The sequence below is a fragment of the Plutella xylostella genome, chromosome 16 (assembly GCF_932276165.1).
Source record: "Plutella xylostella chromosome 16, ilPluXylo3.1, whole genome shotgun sequence".
Classification (NCBI taxonomy): Eukaryota; Metazoa; Arthropoda; class Insecta; order Lepidoptera; family Plutellidae; genus Plutella; species Plutella xylostella.
This window is the reverse complement of record NC_063996.1, coordinates 416,132-439,007: the sequence shown is the minus strand read 5'-3', so window position 1 is coordinate 439,007 and position 22,876 is coordinate 416,132. Positions and strand designations below refer to the sequence as shown.

The 22,876-nt window shown below is 44.0% G+C and overlaps 1 protein-coding gene across 1 annotated transcript in view; it reads right to left on the bottom strand.

The window, feature by feature from the left end:
• Positions 1 to 22,876, bottom strand: part of LOC105382315 — a 50,466-nt gene that overhangs the window by 4,669 nt on the left and 22,921 nt on the right. Inside the window, exons 5-24 of the mRNA XM_048626512.1 lie at positions 20,751 to 21,087; positions 20,236 to 20,391; positions 19,569 to 19,751; positions 16,964 to 17,076; positions 15,612 to 15,771; positions 15,052 to 15,157; positions 14,320 to 14,494; positions 12,259 to 12,379; positions 11,553 to 11,735; positions 11,055 to 11,186; positions 10,527 to 10,664; positions 10,332 to 10,469; positions 9,667 to 9,829; positions 6,426 to 9,251; positions 5,420 to 5,524; positions 4,751 to 4,866; positions 4,167 to 4,311; positions 2,777 to 2,875; positions 1,948 to 2,071; positions 1,120 to 1,276 (exon numbers count right to left, since the gene is read on the bottom strand). Of these exons, the coding sequence (XP_048482469.1) occupies positions 1,120 to 1,276; positions 1,948 to 2,071; positions 2,777 to 2,875; positions 4,167 to 4,311; positions 4,751 to 4,866; positions 5,420 to 5,524; positions 6,426 to 9,251; positions 9,667 to 9,829; positions 10,332 to 10,469; positions 10,527 to 10,664; positions 11,055 to 11,186; positions 11,553 to 11,735; positions 12,259 to 12,379; positions 14,320 to 14,494; positions 15,052 to 15,157; positions 15,612 to 15,771; positions 16,964 to 17,076; positions 19,569 to 19,751; positions 20,236 to 20,391; positions 20,751 to 21,087 (5,677 nt within the window). The remainder of the gene's footprint in view (positions 1 to 1,119; positions 1,277 to 1,947; positions 2,072 to 2,776; positions 2,876 to 4,166; positions 4,312 to 4,750; positions 4,867 to 5,419; positions 5,525 to 6,425; positions 9,252 to 9,666; positions 9,830 to 10,331; positions 10,470 to 10,526; positions 10,665 to 11,054; positions 11,187 to 11,552; positions 11,736 to 12,258; positions 12,380 to 14,319; positions 14,495 to 15,051; positions 15,158 to 15,611; positions 15,772 to 16,963; positions 17,077 to 19,568; positions 19,752 to 20,235; positions 20,392 to 20,750; positions 21,088 to 22,876) is intronic.

Here is a 22,876-nt window from a genome sequence, read left to right as displayed (position 1 = left end):
CCCCACGGCCTCGGCCGCCTGGAAGGCGACGGAGAAGTTGGTGCGCTTGTCGTGCGCGCCGAGCGAGGCGTACGGCACGCGCCCCGCGCCCAGGTACGAGTGCAGCCGCACAGGGCTTAGTGAGTGACTAGATAAAGTCTGCTGTGCTCAGTGTGACAGGGTGTTCAACAACACGAAGTTCGGACTTGCCAGCCACATAAGAGCACATAACAGAGTGTAGCAAGAGTCGCTGTGGTCGGATACGACGAAGAGGACATCATCAATCTCGGATACTAAATTGACAGATTCTGAACGGTTCGTGGACGTCGTTTGTCCCGCCAATAGAACGATACGTCACTTGATCGACTGTTGATCCGTTCAGCAGGGCGATCAAAAATATAGAATCGAATGCGAGTGCGACTAGTGTCAACTTGACAGCACTTTCGAACACTTTTACCTATCGAATTGACAGTTGTCGCACTCGCATTCGATTCTATACGTTAGCTCTGTTTTTCGTGATCGCTCTGCCGTTCAGAATCTGTCAATTTAGTATCTACTCGTACAAATGTACTTTGAGTAGCATAAGAGAGTACAATAAACCTACCAGCGTGGTGGGAATCCCCACGGCCTCAGCGGCCTGGAAGGCGACGGAGAAGTTGGTGCGCTTGTCGTGCGCGCCGAGCGAGGCGTACGGCACGCGCCCCGCGCCCAGGTACGAGAGCAGGCGCACAGGGCTTAGTCACTACCTGAAGTCTGCTTTTTAACCTCGGATACTAAATTGACAGATTCTGAACGGTTCGTGAACGTCGTTTGTCCCGCCAATAGAACGATATAGTGCGACAAACTTATCTGTTTCGGTGAGAGCGAACTAAATTGATCCATATCTCATTACTTACTAATGAATTGTATATTGCTAAAGATTAGATGGGTTTATTAACACCGTAAGAGCGAATTAACAATACGAGCAAACTTAAAATCTTGTAGAATTAAGAAATTTTAGACATTTATGTAAGCTGTCACCAAAACAGATAAGTTTGTGGCACTGTACGTTACTTGATGGACTGTTGATCCGTTCAGAATCTGTCAATTTAGTATCTACCAATGTACTTTGAGTAGCATAAGAGAGTACAATAAACCTACCAGCGTGGTGGGAATCCCCACGGCCTCAGCGGCCTGGAAGGCGACGGAGAAGTTGGTGCGCTTGTCGTGCGCGCCGAGCGAGGCGTACGGCACGCGCCCCGCGCCCAGGTACGAGTGCAGGAGCGCACAGAGCGCGAGGCCGTCGTTCCAGGAGGAGCTGGAATTGAGGTGTGGGTGGATTAGTATTAAATACATACTTGTGCGCTCAATGTTATAATCTTGACTAATGGGTTAGGTTGGGTGTGTGGCTATTCCTCAGAACCAGTTATGGCTAATAACAGATGATGAAGAACCGTGAACCCTGAATATTGAACCGGTATGCAGATTTGAAGTACTTCAGCCAGGCAGCTGATCGTCTGAATGAAATGCCCAGGAGATAACTGCCCGCCTCAGCGGCAGCGGCAGACGTAAGACATGGCTCGATAAAATTAACAAGTTTTATAAGGAGTACAAGACCTAGTGCCTTGGCCTTTGTTGTGCTCAGTATCTAGTATAACACAAAAAGCGAACGTTAACGTAAAACGAAGCATTTAGTCTGCGCACAGACCGGTCAAACGAACGCCAACGAACGGGTTTCGTTGACCTTCGTTGCTGCAATCTGCCCTGTATTATGTATGATAAATATCCATCGTCGGGCGTTCGTTGGGCCGTTCTGTACGCGGCTTTATGTATGATAAATATTCATCGTTGGGCGTTCGTTGGGCCGGTCTGTACGCAGCTTAAGACTTTTGTCCCTCATATCAAAAGTCTTGGACACTAAAGTCCCTCGTCTGCCTAGTCTATAAACATGAATAAGTAGGTAAGTACATATATCAATGAAACACTCACCTAAAATTGGTAATATCGATGTTGTTGTACCCCACGGTCTTCTGCTGGCACCACTTGAGCAGCGCATTCCTCTTGGAGCCGCCGTTCTTCACCTGCAGCGCGTTCAGCGGGTCCTTGCGCTCGCCTGCGGGGGCAGAGGGTGGGGGGAGGGGGGGTTAGAGAGGGGAGAATGGTGGGTGTAGGTGTTTGTGTATCTTGTGGTGAGGCCTTAATTTTTGAGCTCGTTTCACATGGGGACTCAATCTCAATAGGTGGTATTTAAAGAGTGTTTGTGTATCGTGTTGATGGCATCCTTAATTACGCTCGCCAGGAGCGTGGAAAATAAAGGATATTTGACCAAGAAGGTGAATAATGTATGTTGGAAGTGTGTTGTGTGTGTGTCTATCTGTGGATGCACATAGTGCGGCATAGTAAGTAAATATACTTACTAAAGAAACAAAAAAAAATATTTTGTGCATCTACTTAAATTAATTGTGTGTAACCGATAGGTTACATTTCATGGTACAGTTAAATGAGGAATGTTGTCGTTGAAAATGATTTAATATGAAGTGACTAAGTACCTCACGCTGCACATAAATTAAAATAAATGTCGGTGACACCGGACTTTACAGTTCTCATCTACAATTAATTAATTTACTCAAACACATTCAAAATACTAATCACATTAATATGATGAAGCCCTATAGTAATAACGCCATCTAGCGGATCTCATCAAACTAATCATTCACAACATTTTTTAAATCCAACGCTCACGGCAATGGAACACACACACAAACAGCCAAGTCAGATGCCACAACTACCCTCTCCCTGAAGCTTCCACAATACTCACAGATATCCCCGTAGCTGTTCCTCCTCACGAAGCTCTCCATGGCCTTCTGCTGCAGCGACAGCGCGCGCTGCTCGTCGGGGATGTTGGCCGCCGCCGCCTCTGCCCCGCGTTAGACACAAGGTAAGCGGGGCGGTGGACTGTGCCCATAGACATTAATATTTACGCTAGTATATTAATGTCTATGACTGTGCCAGTAGGAGGTTTTGAACGCACCCCGCGCTTTTGACGTTTGTGACGTTTGTTTGACAGTTGAGTGGGAGGGAAATGGCGGGGTTTTGAAATTTTGCGAGATGGAGTTGAGGTGAGGAAAATGTTTGGTTTTTCTCAGTTTTTCTACAGCCATTTATAGGTGTAGGTAGAAATGAATAGGACAAAAGTCAAAAACGCTTTAGGAAAGTTCTGGCACAGTAGCACCGCCCTGATAAATGCTAAATCTTATCATCAGGTAACTCTATGCATGGTACTTTTGTTTGCAATATAAAATGATAAGATTTATAGAAAGACACACATATGTAGATGGAATTGTAAACCTTAAATGGAACACGCACACGATGAAAATACACCACAACACCACAACCGAAAGCGACCATCATATTTTCTATTAGAAAGATATACTTAGGTATAAGTAGGTACTTTACAAAGTTTTAATTAAGAAACTTTCATGATTTAACTAAGTATTATTATCACACTTTGAAATCTACCCCGTCCGTAACCAGTGCAAGAAAGCGAGTGAAGTGCAAATAAAAATAAATTTCAACACATATAATCTTTAGCAAGAAAAGGTCCACAAAATCAATAAAAACCCAAAAGTAAATCGTCATGCTTGTAATAAATAATGTCTTATAATCAAAAGGCGCACAGTTTTGGCAAAAACACATATAAATAAGTTAGAAGTAAGTAGGGCTAGGCGATGTTCACATGCCGCCATGCTGGAAGCAAAAACATGCATATTTGGAACTTTTTCAGTTGTTTTAGTGGTGTAAAAACAAAGGTTAGCTTAATAAAATTTCAGACATAAATGTTTCATGAGAATCAAAATAGTGGTAAATGAAATGTTTGAGTATCACTTCATTCCAATGAAACAGATCTAATAAAATAAAATATTATTATGTAAGTAAGTACTTTAGGAAATGTGAAATATATTAACAAAAAAATTGTATTCAAACAAAATACTCTAGATTGAAAACAGTTAAAAGTCGCGCAGATAAAGAAAACATATTTAAATGGCGGACAGACTCTTTCTATCTCGCTCTGTCGTACGCTATTTGTTGGCCTGTCAATCCTTCTTACTCACACATATGCAACCACCGCCATATTCATATCATTTCTTTATCTGCTTACGTTATAATTAGATCCTTAAATTAAACATAGAAACACAACTATCACTAACCGTTGGCGTTAGGCGATTGGCGCTGGGCGCGCGCGGCGGGCGGCTTGGTGAAGCCCCCATTGGTGGAGAGCCCGTTGGTGGGCGGGGCTTCGCACACGCCGTTCTTCATAGAGGTCGGGCTGGGCGAGCTGACGGGGGTTTGCACCTGGAATATGAGGTTTGAGGTGTGAGGACTGGAGTAGGGATGATTTTTGTGTAAGATTAGCTGCGGGTTTAAATGTAAACGCAATATAAAAATAACAAAATATATAATAATTAGCTTTTGCACTCATAGAAATAGTGATAGGTAGAAGTATGTTTCACGATTATGTCCGAGTGTATTCCGAGTTGATTATATTATGTGTACTGCAGGGACACAATGAGCACTCACACTTCCATTATTCTGATCACCAAATCAGACGGAAGGCAGACACTGACACAACTGGGGACCATAGGTGCAGAACCGAATGCTTTACATACCCATGCTTCAGTTGAGAATGAACCGCAACCACGGAAAGTGCTATGAAGATTACCAAGATTCTACTTACACATTCGCGTATATACCAGTGTACCTACATAATGATTTATTTCCTTTCTCATCTTACCTGTGGCCACTCAGCGGTGGGCGTGGCGGCGGGCGACGCCTTGGCCGCCTTGGCCGCGTTCTCGATGCTCTCGATCAGGGACTTCACCGACAGCCGCGAGTCCTGCCGGCTCACACCTGTGGAACAAACATGGTTTAAAGTTTAAAGTATTAGCACAGTGCTCTGGGCAGCTTAGATAGCTATTGAAGTCCAGGTTTGCCAAAGAATCGTTAAACGAGTGTAGAGTGCGAGCGGGCATCCTTATGGGTCGATTACACCTAAGGAGTACAGTGGTGAGACAGTATCCTCGGCCGATCCTCGACCAATGAACGGCTAGCAAGTGACCGAGTGCGCGGCCGAGGACACTGACTCGCCACTGTAGGTACTCGTTAGGTGTAATCGGCCCATTAGCTTATCATGCCCTTCGTCCCGCTGGACCGACGACTTTAGACAAGTAGTGAAAGGACCACGAATTGTGGCGCCGATAAATATAATCATGATTGATTCACACCAAACACAAAGGGCCCTCATGCAGATCTGCAGCCCGACGCCTCAATGTTTAAAAGTAAAATTCCGTGCATAGCGGCTTGCTCATACCTATCGCTGTCGCGGTGAATGGCTGATGCTGATAAACTACACCTTGTGCCAGTTATGCCATACGACTTATATCTTGATGCCTGTGCTGCCTACCTTTGTTCCTGCGATGCGAGGCGGCGGTGGCCATGATGTCCTGCAGCGAGGCGCTGGACAGCAGCGGGGGCGGCGGCGGGGGCTCCTCCGCGCGGGAGGGCAGCGCTGCAGGGGAGGGGGGAGGTTAATGACCGCAGTTCGACTTTGGAGGAAGGGTTGTAAGGGCGCTGAGCCGTTGAAGGATTAAATTTTGGGTTTAATATCGAATCGTGCCGCGTGATGTCACAGTGTGGCTTCTGTGGCAATCAAATAAATAAGTAGGTATGATATAAAGAAATATTATAAACAGTAAGATATATAATCGTCTCTGAAAGCACATGTATGTACTAGAATCTAGAGGAACTATAATGGGCATTGGGTATTTATGTTTATACTGCTAGGGTTTTCTACCTGGGAATTGTTTAGTCAAGTTAACATACCTACTCTGGGAAATACAAATTTATATTTATTATCATAAATATATACATTGCCATATTAATCTAATGTCTATAGGTATATGAAAAAAGTGCGTTCATAGTAATGCAATATTCCATGACTGATACTGACAGCTCTGGGAATTAGGTGCCGTTGATAAAGGACTCAACTGCATTAAAGTCCGTAGATAATGCTTTGAGTGAAAGTTTCATAGTAGGTATCAGGTTAACGTAGTACTATACCTAACTATGTAGTGTAAGTACTTATATTTAATGTATTTTAGCCGATATTTTAGTCGAAAGAAGTAAATAAATACAAAATATCGACATAACAAAATTTATGTAAAAACCTCCACCATAACTTACACAACTCGGGAAACCTGCAAACAATCCAAAGCAAGCCAAGCAGACACCTGCGTGACGAAACCGCTCAGCAGAAAACAACAACCGTGACTCAACAAAATTACACCATCACCTCAACCCACCACCAGAACAAATGAGCACTAAAAAAACACATCACACAATTATATTAGACGTACATTTGAGTTATTGACATGGAGGGCGCACACGGGGACATTCTTGAGCCCACTTACGTAGCGGTCGCGCGGGCGCGGCGGCGTTGAGCGTCCGCAGAGGGTACGACAGCCTCTTGTGTTCTAGATTCTTCCAGTGATACTTTTTCTCTCGAGGAAGAGAACTAGTGTTTGTTTCAGTGACTTTCGGGGCTTCTCTAGCCTGTAAAGACAGCTTTCGACCTTCGGGCGTGACGCTCCTGCTTCTAGGTGTCGTCGGTCGGTTTTCTAAGCTCTGTATCAGTTCTGAGACTGTGCTGGCCGGTTTTTGCGCCACTTCCTTGGCGCTCGGAGAGCGGGACAACGTGATGACTGATTTGGTTATTTCAGCGCAATCTTTGGCATCGATGTCTATTGTCGAGTCTTGGGGAGAAGTTTCTACAAAGATGTTGGGTCTGCTGGAGCGCTTTCCCTCGAGAGTTTTAGGCCGCTTTGGTTTTCTGGGAACTTTGAGAATTTCCTCTCTGGTGACTGCGTTGAAGTCGTCCGCTTGTGGGGCGCTATTTCTGAACGTTATTTTGGATATTTTTTCGTCGTCTGCGACATTTCTGTTCGGCGTCAGCGGTGCTGCTGTTGGCTGGTGCTGCCTCTCAGTAGGTTGTCCTATTTCTTCATAATAATTCTCAGGCTCCGGTTCAGGTGTTTTTGTAGTTGGGGGGAAGAAAAGGTTAGGAGAGTTGCGGGATACGGGCTTAGGATGTTTATCGAGGTCTGGATAGTTGGGTTTAGTAACCGCTGCTTGATTTGTATTGATGATGAAGGGTACACTGTCGACAGGTTGATAGTATTGATTGTCGATGAGAAATTCTGGAGTTTTCGATAGTCGACCGACATCTATTTTAGCATCAGAATTTCTTGGTGATGCTGTTCTTTTAGATTTAGTTTCCGTTTGGTTGTCATTACCTGACAAAGATTTCCATGAGAGAAATGGCAGCGTTGGTTTAGCTTTGGAATTCTTCTGATATAAACCTTTTTTCTTTTGATTCTCTTCAGGTTTTGGTGTTTCTATTATTCTGGGGCTGGGAGTTCTGCGCTCAATTTCTCTGACTTGTTCGATATCACTGTAGTAGAGTGTTCCACTCATGTTTCCTCCATCAACCTTATCACTGTTTTGCTGAAAGAAGCTGGGGTGGATTAGCACTGGGCTGATGATGACTGGTGACGACGGGTCTATTCTCAAATTACCATCTTTGCCTATATTAAGTGGAGCTATCAATGTGTTTATTTTGCTAAGTGACCTATTCCTTGGTGGCGCAACAACTTTCTGTACTGGTATTATTTCTTGGGGTGCATTTGATTCTGTATCTGAATGAGTTTCAGTATCCATAGTATTGATTTTCAAGTGATAGCTCACAACATTGTTGTTTTCTACAGGTCCCTCTACGTCTTCCACTTTAACTTCAACGTTACATTTATCTGTGCTCGGTTGTTCTTTGAAGGGGTTGGTATCGGGTAAATCATTATTGATTTCCGATGATGATCTTGTTCTCTCAATATTTGTTTCTTTGACTGAAGGCGCATCAATAGTTACAGTTGGTGAGTTAGTTTCACTTATATCAGATTGATTATTATCGATAGCAATATCTACAAGTTTATAAATATCCATGGGAGGTTTTTGTGATACATCAACATTGACTGTGTCTTTATTGATTGTTACTTTAGTATCTATCGAAGCTTTACGTTTTGTAATATCTCCATTTGGATTCGATTTTGGCTTGGGAGGAGGCGATTTCTTATTTTTACTGACACCAATAATTCTATCTATTGCTGCTTTGAAAGATTCTTTCAATTCTTCTCCAACATTCTTAAGATCTTTCTCGACTTTGGCGTCGGAAACATTACGAGTAATGTTTGTGTTATTGAAAAAATCTGCACTAGGCATTTCAGGTTTCCTATCATCCGGATATGGGTAAGGTAACATTGTTTGCGCTTTAACCACGGGTGGGTTTCTAGTATCCTGTGTTAATATCCTGGGACTGCTAGCTGTGGAGGTGCTATTACTGCGAACACTCGGTTCAGGAGTGAAGTCCCGGCTTCTTTTAAACGTACTGAAATGCATTTTATCTTTGGGCGAAGTAAACACACTGTCTGAACCTTCAGTGAATACAGATTGATCACTGTAATAGTTTAAATTACCTAAGAACTCTATGCTAGTAGCCTCTCTTAGCACTTCTTTAAATGACTCTGTATGTAAATTATCAAGACTGTATGATTTTGGTCTTCCGTTGTAGAAGCCAGACAGACTCCTGCTAAATATTGTATTTCTTGGTTTTGTTTGCTCTTTAGATTCCGATTTCGACACAACTCGTTCGCTTTTTTCTCTCAACTCCACTGGTTCATTCTCAATATCTAGAGCGTCTTGTCTGCACATTTTCTGTTTTTGGACGTCAACGGCGTCTTGCCTTTGAAAATCTTTAGGAACAACTTCATCGTAAGGAGGCATTACAACTTCAGCGAGTATTCTGGTTTCGAAATGGTCATTGTTATCGGACAATGTTGTTCTACTTGCATCATCATTTGTTTCGTCCATTGTAACATTTTCAATTTCGACCTTAATCTCATCTGGTATAATTTCGAAGTCTGTTTTAGGTTCTGGAACGCTATTTAATCTATAGAATGCTTGGCCGACTATACTGGGATCTTTAGGTGACGGGTTTTCAATAACACTGTGCACCCTAGTAAGATATCTAGACTTTATATTTCTGAAGATATCTTTGGATGAGCCGTCACAGGGTGAATCTGCCAAATCTGAGTCTTTGGAGAACCTCTTTTCGTCATCGGAATAGTTATTAACACTTTCGCGTGATCCAGACTTGTTATTACCTGTTTTGGTGTGAAATTCGAATTAGAAACATAACATAGTTGATGGTAAATTAGAATAAGTTAGTGTACCTAATACAAGTAATGTCGCTTTATAGACGTAAGCTATATACACAGAATTAGTGCATGGTTATGCGAGTTAATTCTGATGTCATTTAAGTACATAATTTTCTGTAACATTAAGTTTCGGACATGCCAAACCTTATGACTTAGTAAGTAACTACGTATAAATAGAATATCCATGGTTCAAAATAACCTTACCACAAAATTTCTAGCAAACAGAAATCTTAAAATATCATCAAAAATATTTACAACCGCACATGCTAAATCAAAATACAAATCATTTATATACAAAACTCTAACTACAACTCTTCAACAAATCTCAACCTATTTCTATCTCTACTCTACTAACACATGCACGCATCTCCCATCTCGCTCTTACCTTTCATGTTGTGCATCTGGTCTTCAAGCAGACGGATGCGGTCTCTGGCCACTTTGTTCTCTGACACGAGCCGCTCCAGTTCTCTCTGCGCTTCTGTCTTGAAGTCGTTGGCGACGCGGACAGTCATGAGGAGGTCGGATTGGAACTGCTGCCATTCTGCTTCCTGTATTGAGAGGGAACAATTATAATGAGAGTTTGATAAGCTTATTTAATACAATGAGTTTCTTTGGAGCATATTGCTTGATTACTATAAATAAATATTAGGTAAGGCAATAAATTGTTCTCTAACTGCTCTAATCATTGGTTAATATGTGAACAGTACAGCGCTAATAAATGTATCTTGTTCAAATGTGACTAAATTCAACTTTCTTCGTTAGACGAAACATATTCTTTTTCTTATAGCTGGTGAAAAACACCTGCTGCCGCTGCACGGGTTGGTTATCGACGGAGATAAACGTCACTATACAATATCATCCCCTTTCTGCTTAGTATACCCCTTTTGCAACACTATGTATAGCGATTCGCCATAAATACTGTGCCGTGATTGACGAATTAAACGAGTTTATCGCCATCGATAACATAAACCAGGAAGATGAGATGTCGGTGGCAGTGGAAAGCTGTTAACTCTGCCCCTATATTATTGGTAAGTGCTCAGTTGTGCTCACATCTCTCTCCCGGTCCCTAGTCAGTTTCTCGTTCCGCTGCCGCTGCTCCTGCAGCTGTCTCTCCAGCTCGCCCGCGCGAGACATCGCCTCCGAGGCTCGGGTCATGAGGGACAGCTTCTCTTCGGACACTGATTGTAGCTGGAATGTGGCGGTGTAAAGCTGCTGACTGCTCCTATATTATAGGTAAATGCTCACATCTCTCTCCCGATCCCGCGTCAGTTTCTCGTTCCGTTGCCGCTGCTCCTGCAGCTGTCTCTCCAGCTCGCCGGCGCGGGACATCGCTTCTGAGGCTCGAGACATGAGGGACAGCTTCTCTTCGGAGACTGATTGCAGCTGGAATGTGAGGGTGGGAGGTTAGTGTTCAGTTGTAAATAGGCATAGCATTCCCATATTGTACATCGCGTTTCTAAGGTATTTTCTATTTTTATAACCCTTTGGTCTTTACAACCAGCGATCCTATTCAACACAGGCAACCTCAAGTATTTTCAGATAGTAATTGGATCAGTAGGAAAGTCATTTTAAGGGCAAAATAACTCGTTCTTTCATAAATAGAGCATGTTGGTCAATCAGTAGTCAACCTAATCGGTATTACTTACCTGTAATCTGGTTCTTAGTAACCTGATACTGTCGCGGAAATCTAATAGATCTCATCCAGAGACGTTCTTTGAGAGAGCCCTTCGTCCAGCAGTGCTATAGACTGATATAGGCTGATGAAGTAGTTACCTGATGCTGCAGCGCCGCGCTTCCTTCCTGCGCACTATTAAGAGCGGCCTGCAGCTCCGCGCGCTCGCTCCGCGCCTGCTCCAGCTGGAACTGCAGCTCGGAGATGGTGCTCTTGGCCGTGTTGCGGGACACCTGGGGGTGGGAAAGATGTTATGTATTCAAAAATTTATAGGCATTTAGCGAGACTGCCGCATGTCTATTATAGTATTCAATGTATTGCGAAGCCAATGCCAGCAATAAAGCCAGTGCCTAAACATTTTTTTACTACGAAACTAAGAAAATCCAACATATTTATTTTGCTGGCTCAAAAAACCCTCGATGAACAAAATATTCACAATATCCACAGTATACACATAAAGGAGTCACCTTGGTATATCCTCTCAGCACGGTGACAAAAAGAATTTATAGCACTAACACTCCATTTTCGACAAAAAGAAGTTATAGCACTAGCCCTCCATTTCCTTGGGCTTTCAAAACATAATCCATCAATCCCCTCACCAGCGCATCATCATGCAGCTTCCTCGCGTCACTATGCGCCCTATCCAACTGCCGCTGCGCGTGCGCAAGCCGCTCGGCCAGCCCGCGCGCGCGCGCCGCCGCCGCCTCCGCCTCGCGCCGCGCGCTGGCTAGGGCTGCCTCGGCTTCTGCTGCGCCTTCTGCTGCTCCCGCGCGCTCTGCTAGCTGGGGGTGAGAGGGGGAGGGGATATTAGGTACATGGAGGTGTTTCAGAGCTTACGTAAAAGCGAGTAGTTACCAAGGAAGTTTGAGTGGGAGTGGTTATATATAGGGTGTTGCAAAAAGGGTATACTAAGCCGAAACCTACATGTGCAGCATGGTATATCTAAGCCACGTTGGTCACGTAACTTTTTACTATGGAAAATGAATTTTTTTTTTCGCGAATTTCCAAATTCTGATTTCAGTTTCGGGCTTAGATATACCATGCTGCACATTTAGGTTTCGGCTTAGTATACCTACCCTTTTTGCAACACCCTGTAGAACATTGCTTGTTAATTTGTTATGAAGATTCCGACATGGTAGTGTAAAAGTTAGTACATACCAACCATAATTAAGGTATGTACTTCGTTATCGTTGGTCTGGTGAATTTTCGCAATATGGATTGTCGAGATGAAAATGTCTTTTATCTAAATCACGGTTTTTGGGTATAGACGCTTTCTGTTGGTGTCATTAGTTATGTCGCGTGTACCTTAGCCCGGGCGGCGTCCAGCAGCGCGGACAGCGCGTGCAGCTGCTCGCGCGCTGCTCCGGCCTCGTGCTGCCACTGCAGGCGCTCCGCCTCCGCGCGCTCCAGGGTGCCCTCCACTGATCTGGACACGGGATATATAATTATTAGTCATTTTATAAATATTTTCTGAGAAAGAACTAAGGAAGAGAATAGAATAAATCTTTATTCAAAGAAAACAACTTATGCTATTACATACATCCCACAAAACCAAATGTTAATATGGTTTGACTGTGGGTAAGGAGTGATGAGAAAAGCAATGATTAAGTAACTATTTTTTTTTGGGTAGCAATAAAACGAGTGACTTTAAATTACAGTTCTAAGTGTCAAAATTAATTAATTTGGGTTATAGAATTACTAAGTGAGCGACTGACTGCGAGTGACGAGAAATCAACAGAACAGCAACTTACAAACATTAATTTGAGTTACTTAAAATACAAAATGAGCAGCTTCATAATATATATCATAATATTTGAGCGACCTAATATTTGTTTGAGAGTCAACGTTACGTCCTGCATTTTTTTCAATATTTGGCAAATGTATTTTTTATACTGGGCGGCATTTTATCTTAAATGAAGTGCTTCGAATACAAAAACCACTTTGAAAAATGCACTAATGAGTAGAGTAAATATAAATAAATAAAATAAATATGTGGGGACATCTCACACACGGCCATCCGACCCCAAGCTAGGCAGAGCCTGTGTTATGGGTATCGGACTGCTGATATATCTACACAAATACATAGATAGATAGATATTGAATATAAATATCAACACCCAAGACCCGAGTACAAATATCTGTCTTTAAACAAATATCTGCCCCAGCCGGGAATCGAACCCGGGACCTTCGGCATAGCAGTCAGGGTCACTAACCACTACGCCATTCGACCGTAGAGTATAATGAGCTCACATTTAAAAAATAAAAATAATATGAAATAACTATTTAAAGAAACACTATTTTATTATTGAAATATAAGGGTAATTAAATAAAACAATATACTCCGTAAAAATAAAGTAATATGCATGCATTTATTTCAATCAAATGAACAAAAAATAAAATTAGACGCGTCAGTCAACTAAAAAAAACTTCTTATTAATACTAAGAAACATTGATAGGTATGAGGAGCCCTACTACTCATCGTCACTGGTAAATAAGTGCGGGCTTGGACTTAGGGGGCCGGCCTCGTTTTCTTTTTTGTCCAATGGGTATCATTTTTGCTTCCAGTGGTGGTGTTGTCAGTTTGAGCCGAATTGCTAGCCCCAAAAAGTGTTTGCATACATATCTATTGAAAAATTCTGTAGTTTTCATTAAAAAAGCGTATCAAAATAAAAAAACATAAGCCCTCAAATAGAATATCAGTAACCAATAATCATTAATAAAGCAGCATACAAAACTTTGCTCAAAGTGAACTTTTTAGTAGTTCGCTAAGTATAACCTCACTTAGAAAAATCGAATCTATGTTAATATTGAAGTTGCCCTCTCTGTATTTCCAGTCGCTCACTTAGTAATTAAGTCGCTCGGATAAAATTTTAATATCTGAAATGTATTTATCACAATCCACTTTTTGTAAGCTCGTTCTGGATTTTATTATAAATCAATATTCGTCGTCAGTTTAGTTAATTTTTCGCTTACTCAAATTCATACCGCTCAAGTTATTAAAACAGTATGTCATCATCAGTCGCAAAGTAATTTTTTGTTCGCTCGTTTTATAATTTCCCTTTTTTTTTATGTATAGTTTTCCACTGCTGGGAAAGGCCTCCTTATATGAATTGACCACCGTTCCCGATCAAGTACCTATTAGATCTCCTAAATCTTAAAAAATACTTATTACTGCAGCCATACTACTAATTATGAAATAATTTTAAGTATTTATCGATTTAATCTACAGGGTTTTGGATAAGTACTATTTTATTTCATGAATTTTCATAAGTTATAGGACAAAAGTTGTTTACATTGACCCTTTAAGTCACCCCTTCCACTTTTACCACACCTCAAACACAACACCAGCGCCACCAACCCCCATACCTCAGTTTCTCAGCCAGCCCCTCGTTCTCCTTGTTCCTCTCATCCAGCTGCGCCCTGACCTGCGCCAGCTCGGCCGCCAGCTGCTCCTGCTGCGCCAGCAGGTGCCGCCGGTCCTCTTGGGACAGCTGGAATGTAGGGTTGTAGAATATAGGGTAAAAGTTAATGGTGTACCCTGCTGCTGCTTTACGGGTTCGTTGTTGACGTAGATAAACGTTATTTTCTCGTGATTAGTTATGAATACGACGCTTTGATTTGAGGATCGCATATTAAACGACTTTATCGACGTTAACAACGAACCCGTGTAGTGGCCGCTGTTTGTATTATATCGCAGTGCAGCAGTGTAATCTAATCAAAATGTATAACATTTTTGTAATGTACACACGCTGCACTTCCGCAGCGCCATACCAAATTACGTTTAACTGTCACAGCTCAATCGGTGGAAATAATTTCCACTAGGCCCTCTGGTCAGGATCTTAATAATGAAATGAAATGAAATCGTTTATTTTTTCGACGTAGAATACTAGAATTACTTGTCAAAAGTCATAATCTGCCACCATTCCACAAAGGTCCCGTCATTAAGAAGGAAAGAAATGGCGAAAGAAACTAAGACAATAAGCGACAATATACACACTGCCTACATTGTGATCCTCTACTTTCCACCACTAGACTACTATTCAGCACATCATTGAGCCAACCATGTTATCCAACATGTAAACATTAGGTACACTATACTCCAGACACATACCTTGAGTACGGCAAAGAGCTGGTCGGTGTCTCCGGCCAGCAGCGAGTCGGGCTCCACGCCCTCGCGCAGCAGCAGCTCCTGCAGCGTGTCCACCTGGAAGGACAAGGCTTTTGTTTGTAGTCTGTATGTTAGATGGAGTGAAGACCGCGACTAGGCAAACGTAGTGTGGGACGCCCTCCGGCTAGATGATTGGACGCGGAAAGCTATAGATCGCATCCAATGGCGTGCTTTGGGAGAGGCCTATGTCCAGCAGTGGACTGCTATAGGCTGATGATGATGATGTTAGATGTAAGTTTATCTAAAAGAAATGGTTGATTACTTGATGCCTTTGCCACGACCACTCATGGCATCATGCGGCTTGAACGATTTTGGTGATAAGGTTTTTTGATTTTTTCGTCCTTAGACGGTCATACCTATATAATATTTTATACCACAGAAAGCGAAGTATATAGCCAACGGGCCGTCGCCGCTATGACATAGTATATGTATGATGAATACTTCAAACCACGCTCAGTCCGCGTGAGTACGTGAGTACTGCAGTGAGTACCTTAGTCCGGGTGTCCTCGAGCTTCTCCGTCTGGCGGCAGAGCGACTCCAGCAGCACCTGCTTCTCCTCGGCCAGGCGGGAGCAGTCCGCGTGCGCGTCCGACAGCTGCGACTGCAGATCCGCCAGCTCGGCCAACGTGGCTTGGAGCTCCTCGCTTGTGCTGGAATAGGGAGGACGAGAACTTGTTAAAATAAATAAATAAATGAGGGCTTTCTCGTGCCGGTTTTGTGAGTTTTAAAGGATTTAAGTAGCCTGTTGCACTTAGGGATAGTGTGGCTTTACACTGTAGTTTTTCGAAACCACCGAATCATAACGCTGAAATATCGCCGCGCATATTTCTCTGTACTATATGTACGTAGATAGATGCATATAGTGGTATTTACAGACACGGCACATACCACAACTTTAATCAGTTATTCTAGAAACTACACCAGTCGTTTGTCCACATATCCCTGTCAAGAGTTGTGCACGGGATATCGTTTTCGTTGGTGTTTCTATGTCCAGTTCTATAAGCTCATTGCCTGATGATGATGACAGTGTGTACCTGTACTGATGCTCCTCCATCTGCAGGATGCGGTCCTGCAGGCACGCCACCGACACCTCGCTCAGGGAGGAGGTGGAGTGTAGATGATGATGATGATGATGATGACAGTGTGTACCTGTACTGATGCTCCTCCATCTGCAGGATGCGGTCCTGCAGGCACGCCACCGACACCTCGCTCAGGGAGGAGGTGGAGTGTAGATGATGATGATGATGATGATGACAGTGTGTACCTGTACTGATGCTCCTCCATCTGCAGGATGCGGTCCTGCAGGCACGCCACCGACACCTCGCTCAGGGAGGAGGTGGAGTGTAGATGATGATGATGATGATGATGACAGTGTGTACCTGTACTGATGCTCCTCCATCTGCAGGATGCGGTCCTGCAGGCACGCCACCGACACCTCGCTCAGGGAGGAGGTGGAGTGTAGATGATGATGATGATGATGATGACAGTGTGTACCTGTACTGATGCTCCTCCATCTGCAGGATGCGGTCCTGCAGGCACGCCACCGACACCTCGCTCAGGGAGGAGGTGGAGTGTAGATGATGATGATGATGATGATGACAGTGTGTACCTGTACTGATGCTCCTCCATCTGCAGGATGCGGTCCTGCAGGCACGCCACCGACACCTCGCTCAGGGAGGAGGTGGAGTGTAGATGATGATGATGATGATGATGATGACAGTGTGTACCTGTACTGATGCTCCTCCATCTGCAGGATGCGGTCCTGCAGGCACGCCACCGACACCTCGCTCAGGGAGGAGGTGGAGTGTAGATGATGATGATGATGATGATGACAGTGTGTACCTGTACTGATGCTCCTCCATCTGCAGGATGCGGTCCTGCAGGCACGCCACCGACACCTCGCTCAGGGAGGAGGTGGAATGAGCCTCCCATGCGCAGCCGTCGCCGCTGTCGTTCTCGCCCTAACAAACAAGTATATTTCATTTATGTATTTAGTTGGTGGTAAGTTTATACGGCGTGAAACACACAGAGAAGGCATAAGGCGAAGGCGCGGCACAGGCACCTTTCCGCTTCGCCTTCGCCTTATGCCTTTTCTGTGTAATCCGCGCCTTTTCTATTAATTCGATTTTATAATAATAATAATTTATTTATTTTCAGATATTACAATCCATAAAATGTGTTAGTTACAATGTATCCTAACCCCCTTATTCATAGAGAAGTTACAAGACGTTTTAACTAATAAACTGTTTTGTCCCTCTCTGTCAAAGAACAAATTGTTCCCTGTCGGAGAGGGACAAAACAGTTTATTAGTTAAAACGTTTTGTAACTTTTCTATGAATAAGGGGGTTAGTCTATGTAAGTAAATTATAATCATAAACATGCATGATATTATACAAAGATAAATAAATAAAATAATTTCAGATGTCAAATAGTTAATATTACAATCATATTTTGATTTGCTGCATGTATAGCTGAACATAAAAGAGTAGAGAATAATTGAGGGCGTGGCAATCTAAGAAAGTGGCCACACTATTATAGTATAGAAAACGGACAAAAGTATCACGATACTTTAGCAGAAAAAAATCAAAACGAGAAATGTTTCAAATATTTACTAATTATAAAATGCCACTTTTTGGGGAGGTTTATGTTAAGAGAAGAAATTAGTAGGGGAGAGGGGGGCAGTCTTGAATGAATTTCATTAAATCAAATCAACTGTAACTTTTATTTCATTGTGTATTTCATAATGTTTTTTTGCACTGAAACACGTGTTGGTTATCCCATTATGTAATTACTATAGGAGAGAAGTGATAGTATCACACATCGATATTTTATTACAGTTTTTTCTTGCTCAGGAAAAAGTTCAAATGTGCCCGGCAATTCTTCTAAAACTGTGTTTACCGATTTTCCTGCAACTAATTATTTAATTGGTCAGAAAAGCAGTGACTTGCCAATTATTATGTCTGGGGAATTTATACCGACTCTCATATTCTTACACATATTTTTACAATAGGTACTCTAACACGGAGAGACCGACACACATAGACACCTACAGCTGTAAAACTTATCGATACCCTTTTTGAGTCGGGGGTTAGTAAAAAAGTATCTAGACCTGATGTTTTAACAACATTAGCATCCAGGCCCTGATGTCATGTAACGTTTGACACTAGTATTTTCTAACCTCTATAAGAATAACAAATACACATTGAAAGGCATTCTATTTCATCAAAATAGTACTTTTTTACAAGAAATATAAGCAATGTATGTTAATGGTTAGAAATTAAGTACCTACTCACCAGTATAAAACGCTGCTCTTTCATAAACATCGTATATATTGACTAATGCTTCTCCAGCCTCATTCTCCGCCAAACATCGTAGGTAAACGCTGTAAATCATCTGTCTAGCTTCGCTGCGAATGGTTTTATTCATTTTCACTTCGTGAACAAACTCAACAATCCACAAAAGTCCAAAATTAAGCAAAATTCGATTTGTTTATACAGGAACAGGGCGAGTTTGACATTCAAACCATAGAAACAGACCACAAATCACAAGTTTTTTTTTATTGCCAGGTTTAAATCTGTTTAGTTCCAAAAACATTAATCTCTACTCTTTTGTGTTCAGCTATAGTGTACTCATGTGTATGTACTCGTGTCTATGTAATGTAGTGTACTCGTGTGTGTGCAGTGTACTCGCGTGCAGGTACTGACGTGGGGCGCGAGCGCGATGGAGGCGGGCGCGGAGGAGTGCATGCGGCGCGGCGCGGGCAGTAGCAGCTGGCGCTTCTCGCTGTCGGACAGCGGCGAGTGTAGTGTACTCGTGTGTGTGCAGTGTACTCGCGTGCAGGTACTGACGTGGGGCGCGAGCGCGATGGAGGCGGGCGCGGAGGAGTGCATGCGGCGCGGCGCGGGCAGCAGCAGCTGGCGCTTCTCGCTGTCGGACAGCGGCGAGTGTAGTGTACTCATGTGTGTGCAGTGTACTCGCGTGCAGGTACTGACGTGGGGCGCGAGCGCGATGGAGGCGGGCGCGGAGGAGTGCATGCGGCGCGGCGCGGGCAGCAGCAGCTGGCGCTTCTCGCTGTCGGACAGCGGCGAGTGTAGTGTACTCGTGTGTGTGTGCAGTGTACTCGCGTGCAGGTACTGACGTGGGGCGCGAGCGCGATGGAGGCGGGCGCGGAGGAGTGCATGCGGCGCGGCGCGGGCAGCAGCAGCTGGCGCTTCTCGCTGTCGGACAGCGGCGAGTGTAGTGTACTCGTGTGTGTGTGCAGTGTACTCGCGTGCAGGTACTGACGTGGGGCGCGAGCGCGATGGAGGCGGGCGCGGAGGAGTGCATGCGGCGCGGCGCGGGCAGCAGCAGCTGGCGCTTCTCGCTGTCGGACAGCGGCGAGTGTAGTGTACTCATGTGTGTGTAGTGTACTCGTGTGTGTGCAGTGTACTCGCGTGCAGGTACTGACGTGGGGCGCGAGCGCGATGGAGGCGGGCGCGGAGGAGTGCATGCGGCGCGGCGCGGGCAGCAGCAGCTGGCGCTTCTCGCTGTCGGACAGCGGCGAGTGCGCCACGCCGCGCAGCCGCGCCCGCAGCGCGCCGTTCTCGTCTGCTAGCCGCTCCATGGCGGCCGAGCGCTCTAGCTCCAGCGACTGGAAGGGGAGGAGGTTTATTAGTTAGTGGAGGATTTGTTTTGTGGATATCTGTTTTGGAAATGAGGTTTGCTCATGGGAATATGGACAGAGAGAGGCGAATACCAGATTTAGGAATGCCTGATTTCGTCTCTCCTCTGATCTATAGTTGCTTCAGTAGTTGGCATAATGTAAGTTAAAAACAATAGCCAGCCAGATAAGTTGCAGTTTGACTAAGGTAAGACAAAATTTAACCAACGCAAAGATGATGCGTCTCTCAACAGCGTCGTCGGAAGCTCATTTCATGCACCCCAGCGATTGATTTTGTTGATGAAAAATGCCAGAGCTGATGATGTCAGAAGACTGAGAACTAAAGTCACCAACATAGCTCACGGAGTTAGTAAGCTTAAGTGGCATTGAGCCGGTCACATCTGTCGTAGAACCGATGACCGATGGGGTAAACGTGTTCTGGAGTGGAGGCCTAGACAGCACCGCCTCCTCTCACCTTGAGTCGCTCCAGCTCCTGCGCCCTCCGCTCGGCGTCGCCGCGGCCGCGCAGCAGCTCGTCCACGCGCGCCTGCAGCGCCGCGCGCTCCATGCTGCACTGCTGCAGCTCCAGCCGCAGGGACTCCAGCTCCAGGGCGGCTGGGGAGAGGGACGTCTGCGGGAGGAGGGGGGTTAGTTAATGATGGATGGAGAAAGATGGAAACGGCCGACACGCTGTAAGTGACCACAATGAAGTATTTAGGTAAGTATACTATTGAGCAAGTACGTATTTTCTTCGTTTGATATGCATCATCAATCATGATTAGCTAACTGTCTTCTACTGCTGGACATAGGATTGTCTTAGGATAGCCACAACTACTCTCAGGGTAGCCACAACTACTCTGTTCTCTCTAATGGTTGGATGATGAATGGTTAAAATGTGAAAATCGATATAAGTACCTACCTATAATTTTTCTGAAGCCAGTTTGCTTAAGAAATCTATAAAGAAAATAAAGCAAACATAAATTCCCTCACCTCAGACGCTTGCCTCGGCCTCAACTCCACGTCCTGGAAGGCGGGCATGTGGTCCAGCAGCACGGGCAGGCTCACGCACTCCTGGGACCCCCCCGCCCCCTCCAACTCCTCCGCGCTCCCGAACTCCCCTCCATCCTCGAACTCCACCTCGCCCGGGTGCTCGATCACCGCATTGTTGTTGCCCAACTCCCGCTTCTTCGGCTTGTTCAGCTTCTCCTTCGAGCCGAAGATCTTGATCTTGTCGCGGGAGGGCGCGACCTTGTGGTGCTTGGAGTCGAGGCTGGACACGGACGGAGCCCCTTTGAGGGAAGACTCCTGTTTTCCCGAGCTTGGCCCTCTACGGAAGAGGGATTTGAACTTCATCATCTTGATGGATTTGAAGGTTAGTTCATCGTTTCACAGTTCGATTGAGTTCGTTTTTTGCATGTCGTTGTTTCGTTTGTCGGCTGTGTCGTCACGGTTGGCTGTTGTCGGGTGTTTATCTGCGATGTGGGAGCTGTTCGTTGTTGAACGGTTTGGTAATTAAGGTAATTGAGGAGACGCGGTTATCATACGATACGATGGATGTGGTAGGAATTTCAGATGTAACTTAGTTTTGGTCTAGAAGTATTTCATACAATAAAGTCCATGGTAATCCATTAAACGTAGTTAGTAACCCGACTCATACTGTATAGGATCATCGAAGTCTGTATAAGCGTAGGTAATAAGCGTATATTCTGAATAATACTTAGTTAGTTAAATAAAAACTAACAATAGATTCAAACTAAGACACTAATGAATGAACAATGCGTGGGATCGAGAATCATAACAGAAACTATTTTTAAATAAGTTCATAGTTAGTTGTTGTTTATTTTATAAGAAAGTACCTACCTAACTAGTTTCCTTATTGGTTTTAGTGTGTACCTAAGTAGATACAAATGTGTCTGAAAACTATGGTTGGTTTGTTTGGTCCAGATAAATGTTCAAAGCTGGTCCATAGCCCATCGTCATTTCAACTGTTTAGTGCCAGGAACAATGAATACGAAGGTCATTTAGCCTATAGAATAATTTTACCAGTGAGTGTTATTGTTCTTGTACAAACTTAGGTTCTTATGCTAGCCATAATTGAAACATACATAAAGTATAATTATGATACTGTTCAATCGCTATCAGAGGCGCTGGCAACGACCTCTATTAGGCTTATTTGTAACTAATTGGTATTGATATCTATCCTCTGTGTTATCTGTTTAGTAGCATATCTATGGCATATTTAGGGCTATAAACCTCTACAGAGGGTGTAATTCGTATTTGGAATAGTCAGGTTTCTAATAAGCTGTGTCAATGAAATATATGATTCATTCATAACTGGGACACCGTTGTTTTAATATCGCCGGACAATCTTGGGAGTTTTCATGGTCCTTATACGAGTCGAATAAAGCTACCTATGGTGCTGGCAATAAAGCTATCGTCGGCTAAAAAGTTTGTGAAAAGTGCTCAGTGCTTGTGCCTGAACGGGAGCGGAGGAAGGAGCCTGGCTGCAGTCGGAGACCTGCGGGGAGCGGCAACCCCAAGGACGAGCTGCGGCTGCGGAGCCGAGGAGGAGCCCCCGCGACGGCGCACCGCGCACCCCGCCTGGTGGCGGGACAGTCGACGAGCAAGACAGGTTTAGTGTCTTGTGCAGTGAGTGAGTACATTAATTTCATTGTTCTGAGTGGAGGCCGATCGGGTGAATGGTATATTCAAGAGAGTCAGACAATTTAGAACCTTAAAGTCAAGACAAGAAAAAACGTTGAAAATTTACGCTTTAGTTTATGGACTTCTTTGTTTACATATTTTCGCTTTGTTTACATTGTTGACTTGTCAAGAGTTTGTTATTTCAGTTTGACATTGACATTTGGATTCGAACATAAACAAACTTTTCAAAATTTAATCATCGATTTGGGATAGACTATTGTAATTTCAAAATGGAAACTTACATTAAAACTCAAACTGACACTCAGAATAATATTTCAAGAAGTAGAGTCAACTATAAAAAGGCGCCCAAAGAGCAGCGTACTGCGGCTTATGTAGAGGCTAGGTTGGATAACTTAGAGAAAGATTGGACATTGTTCTATAATACGCATAGGCAAATGATAACCGAGGTAGAT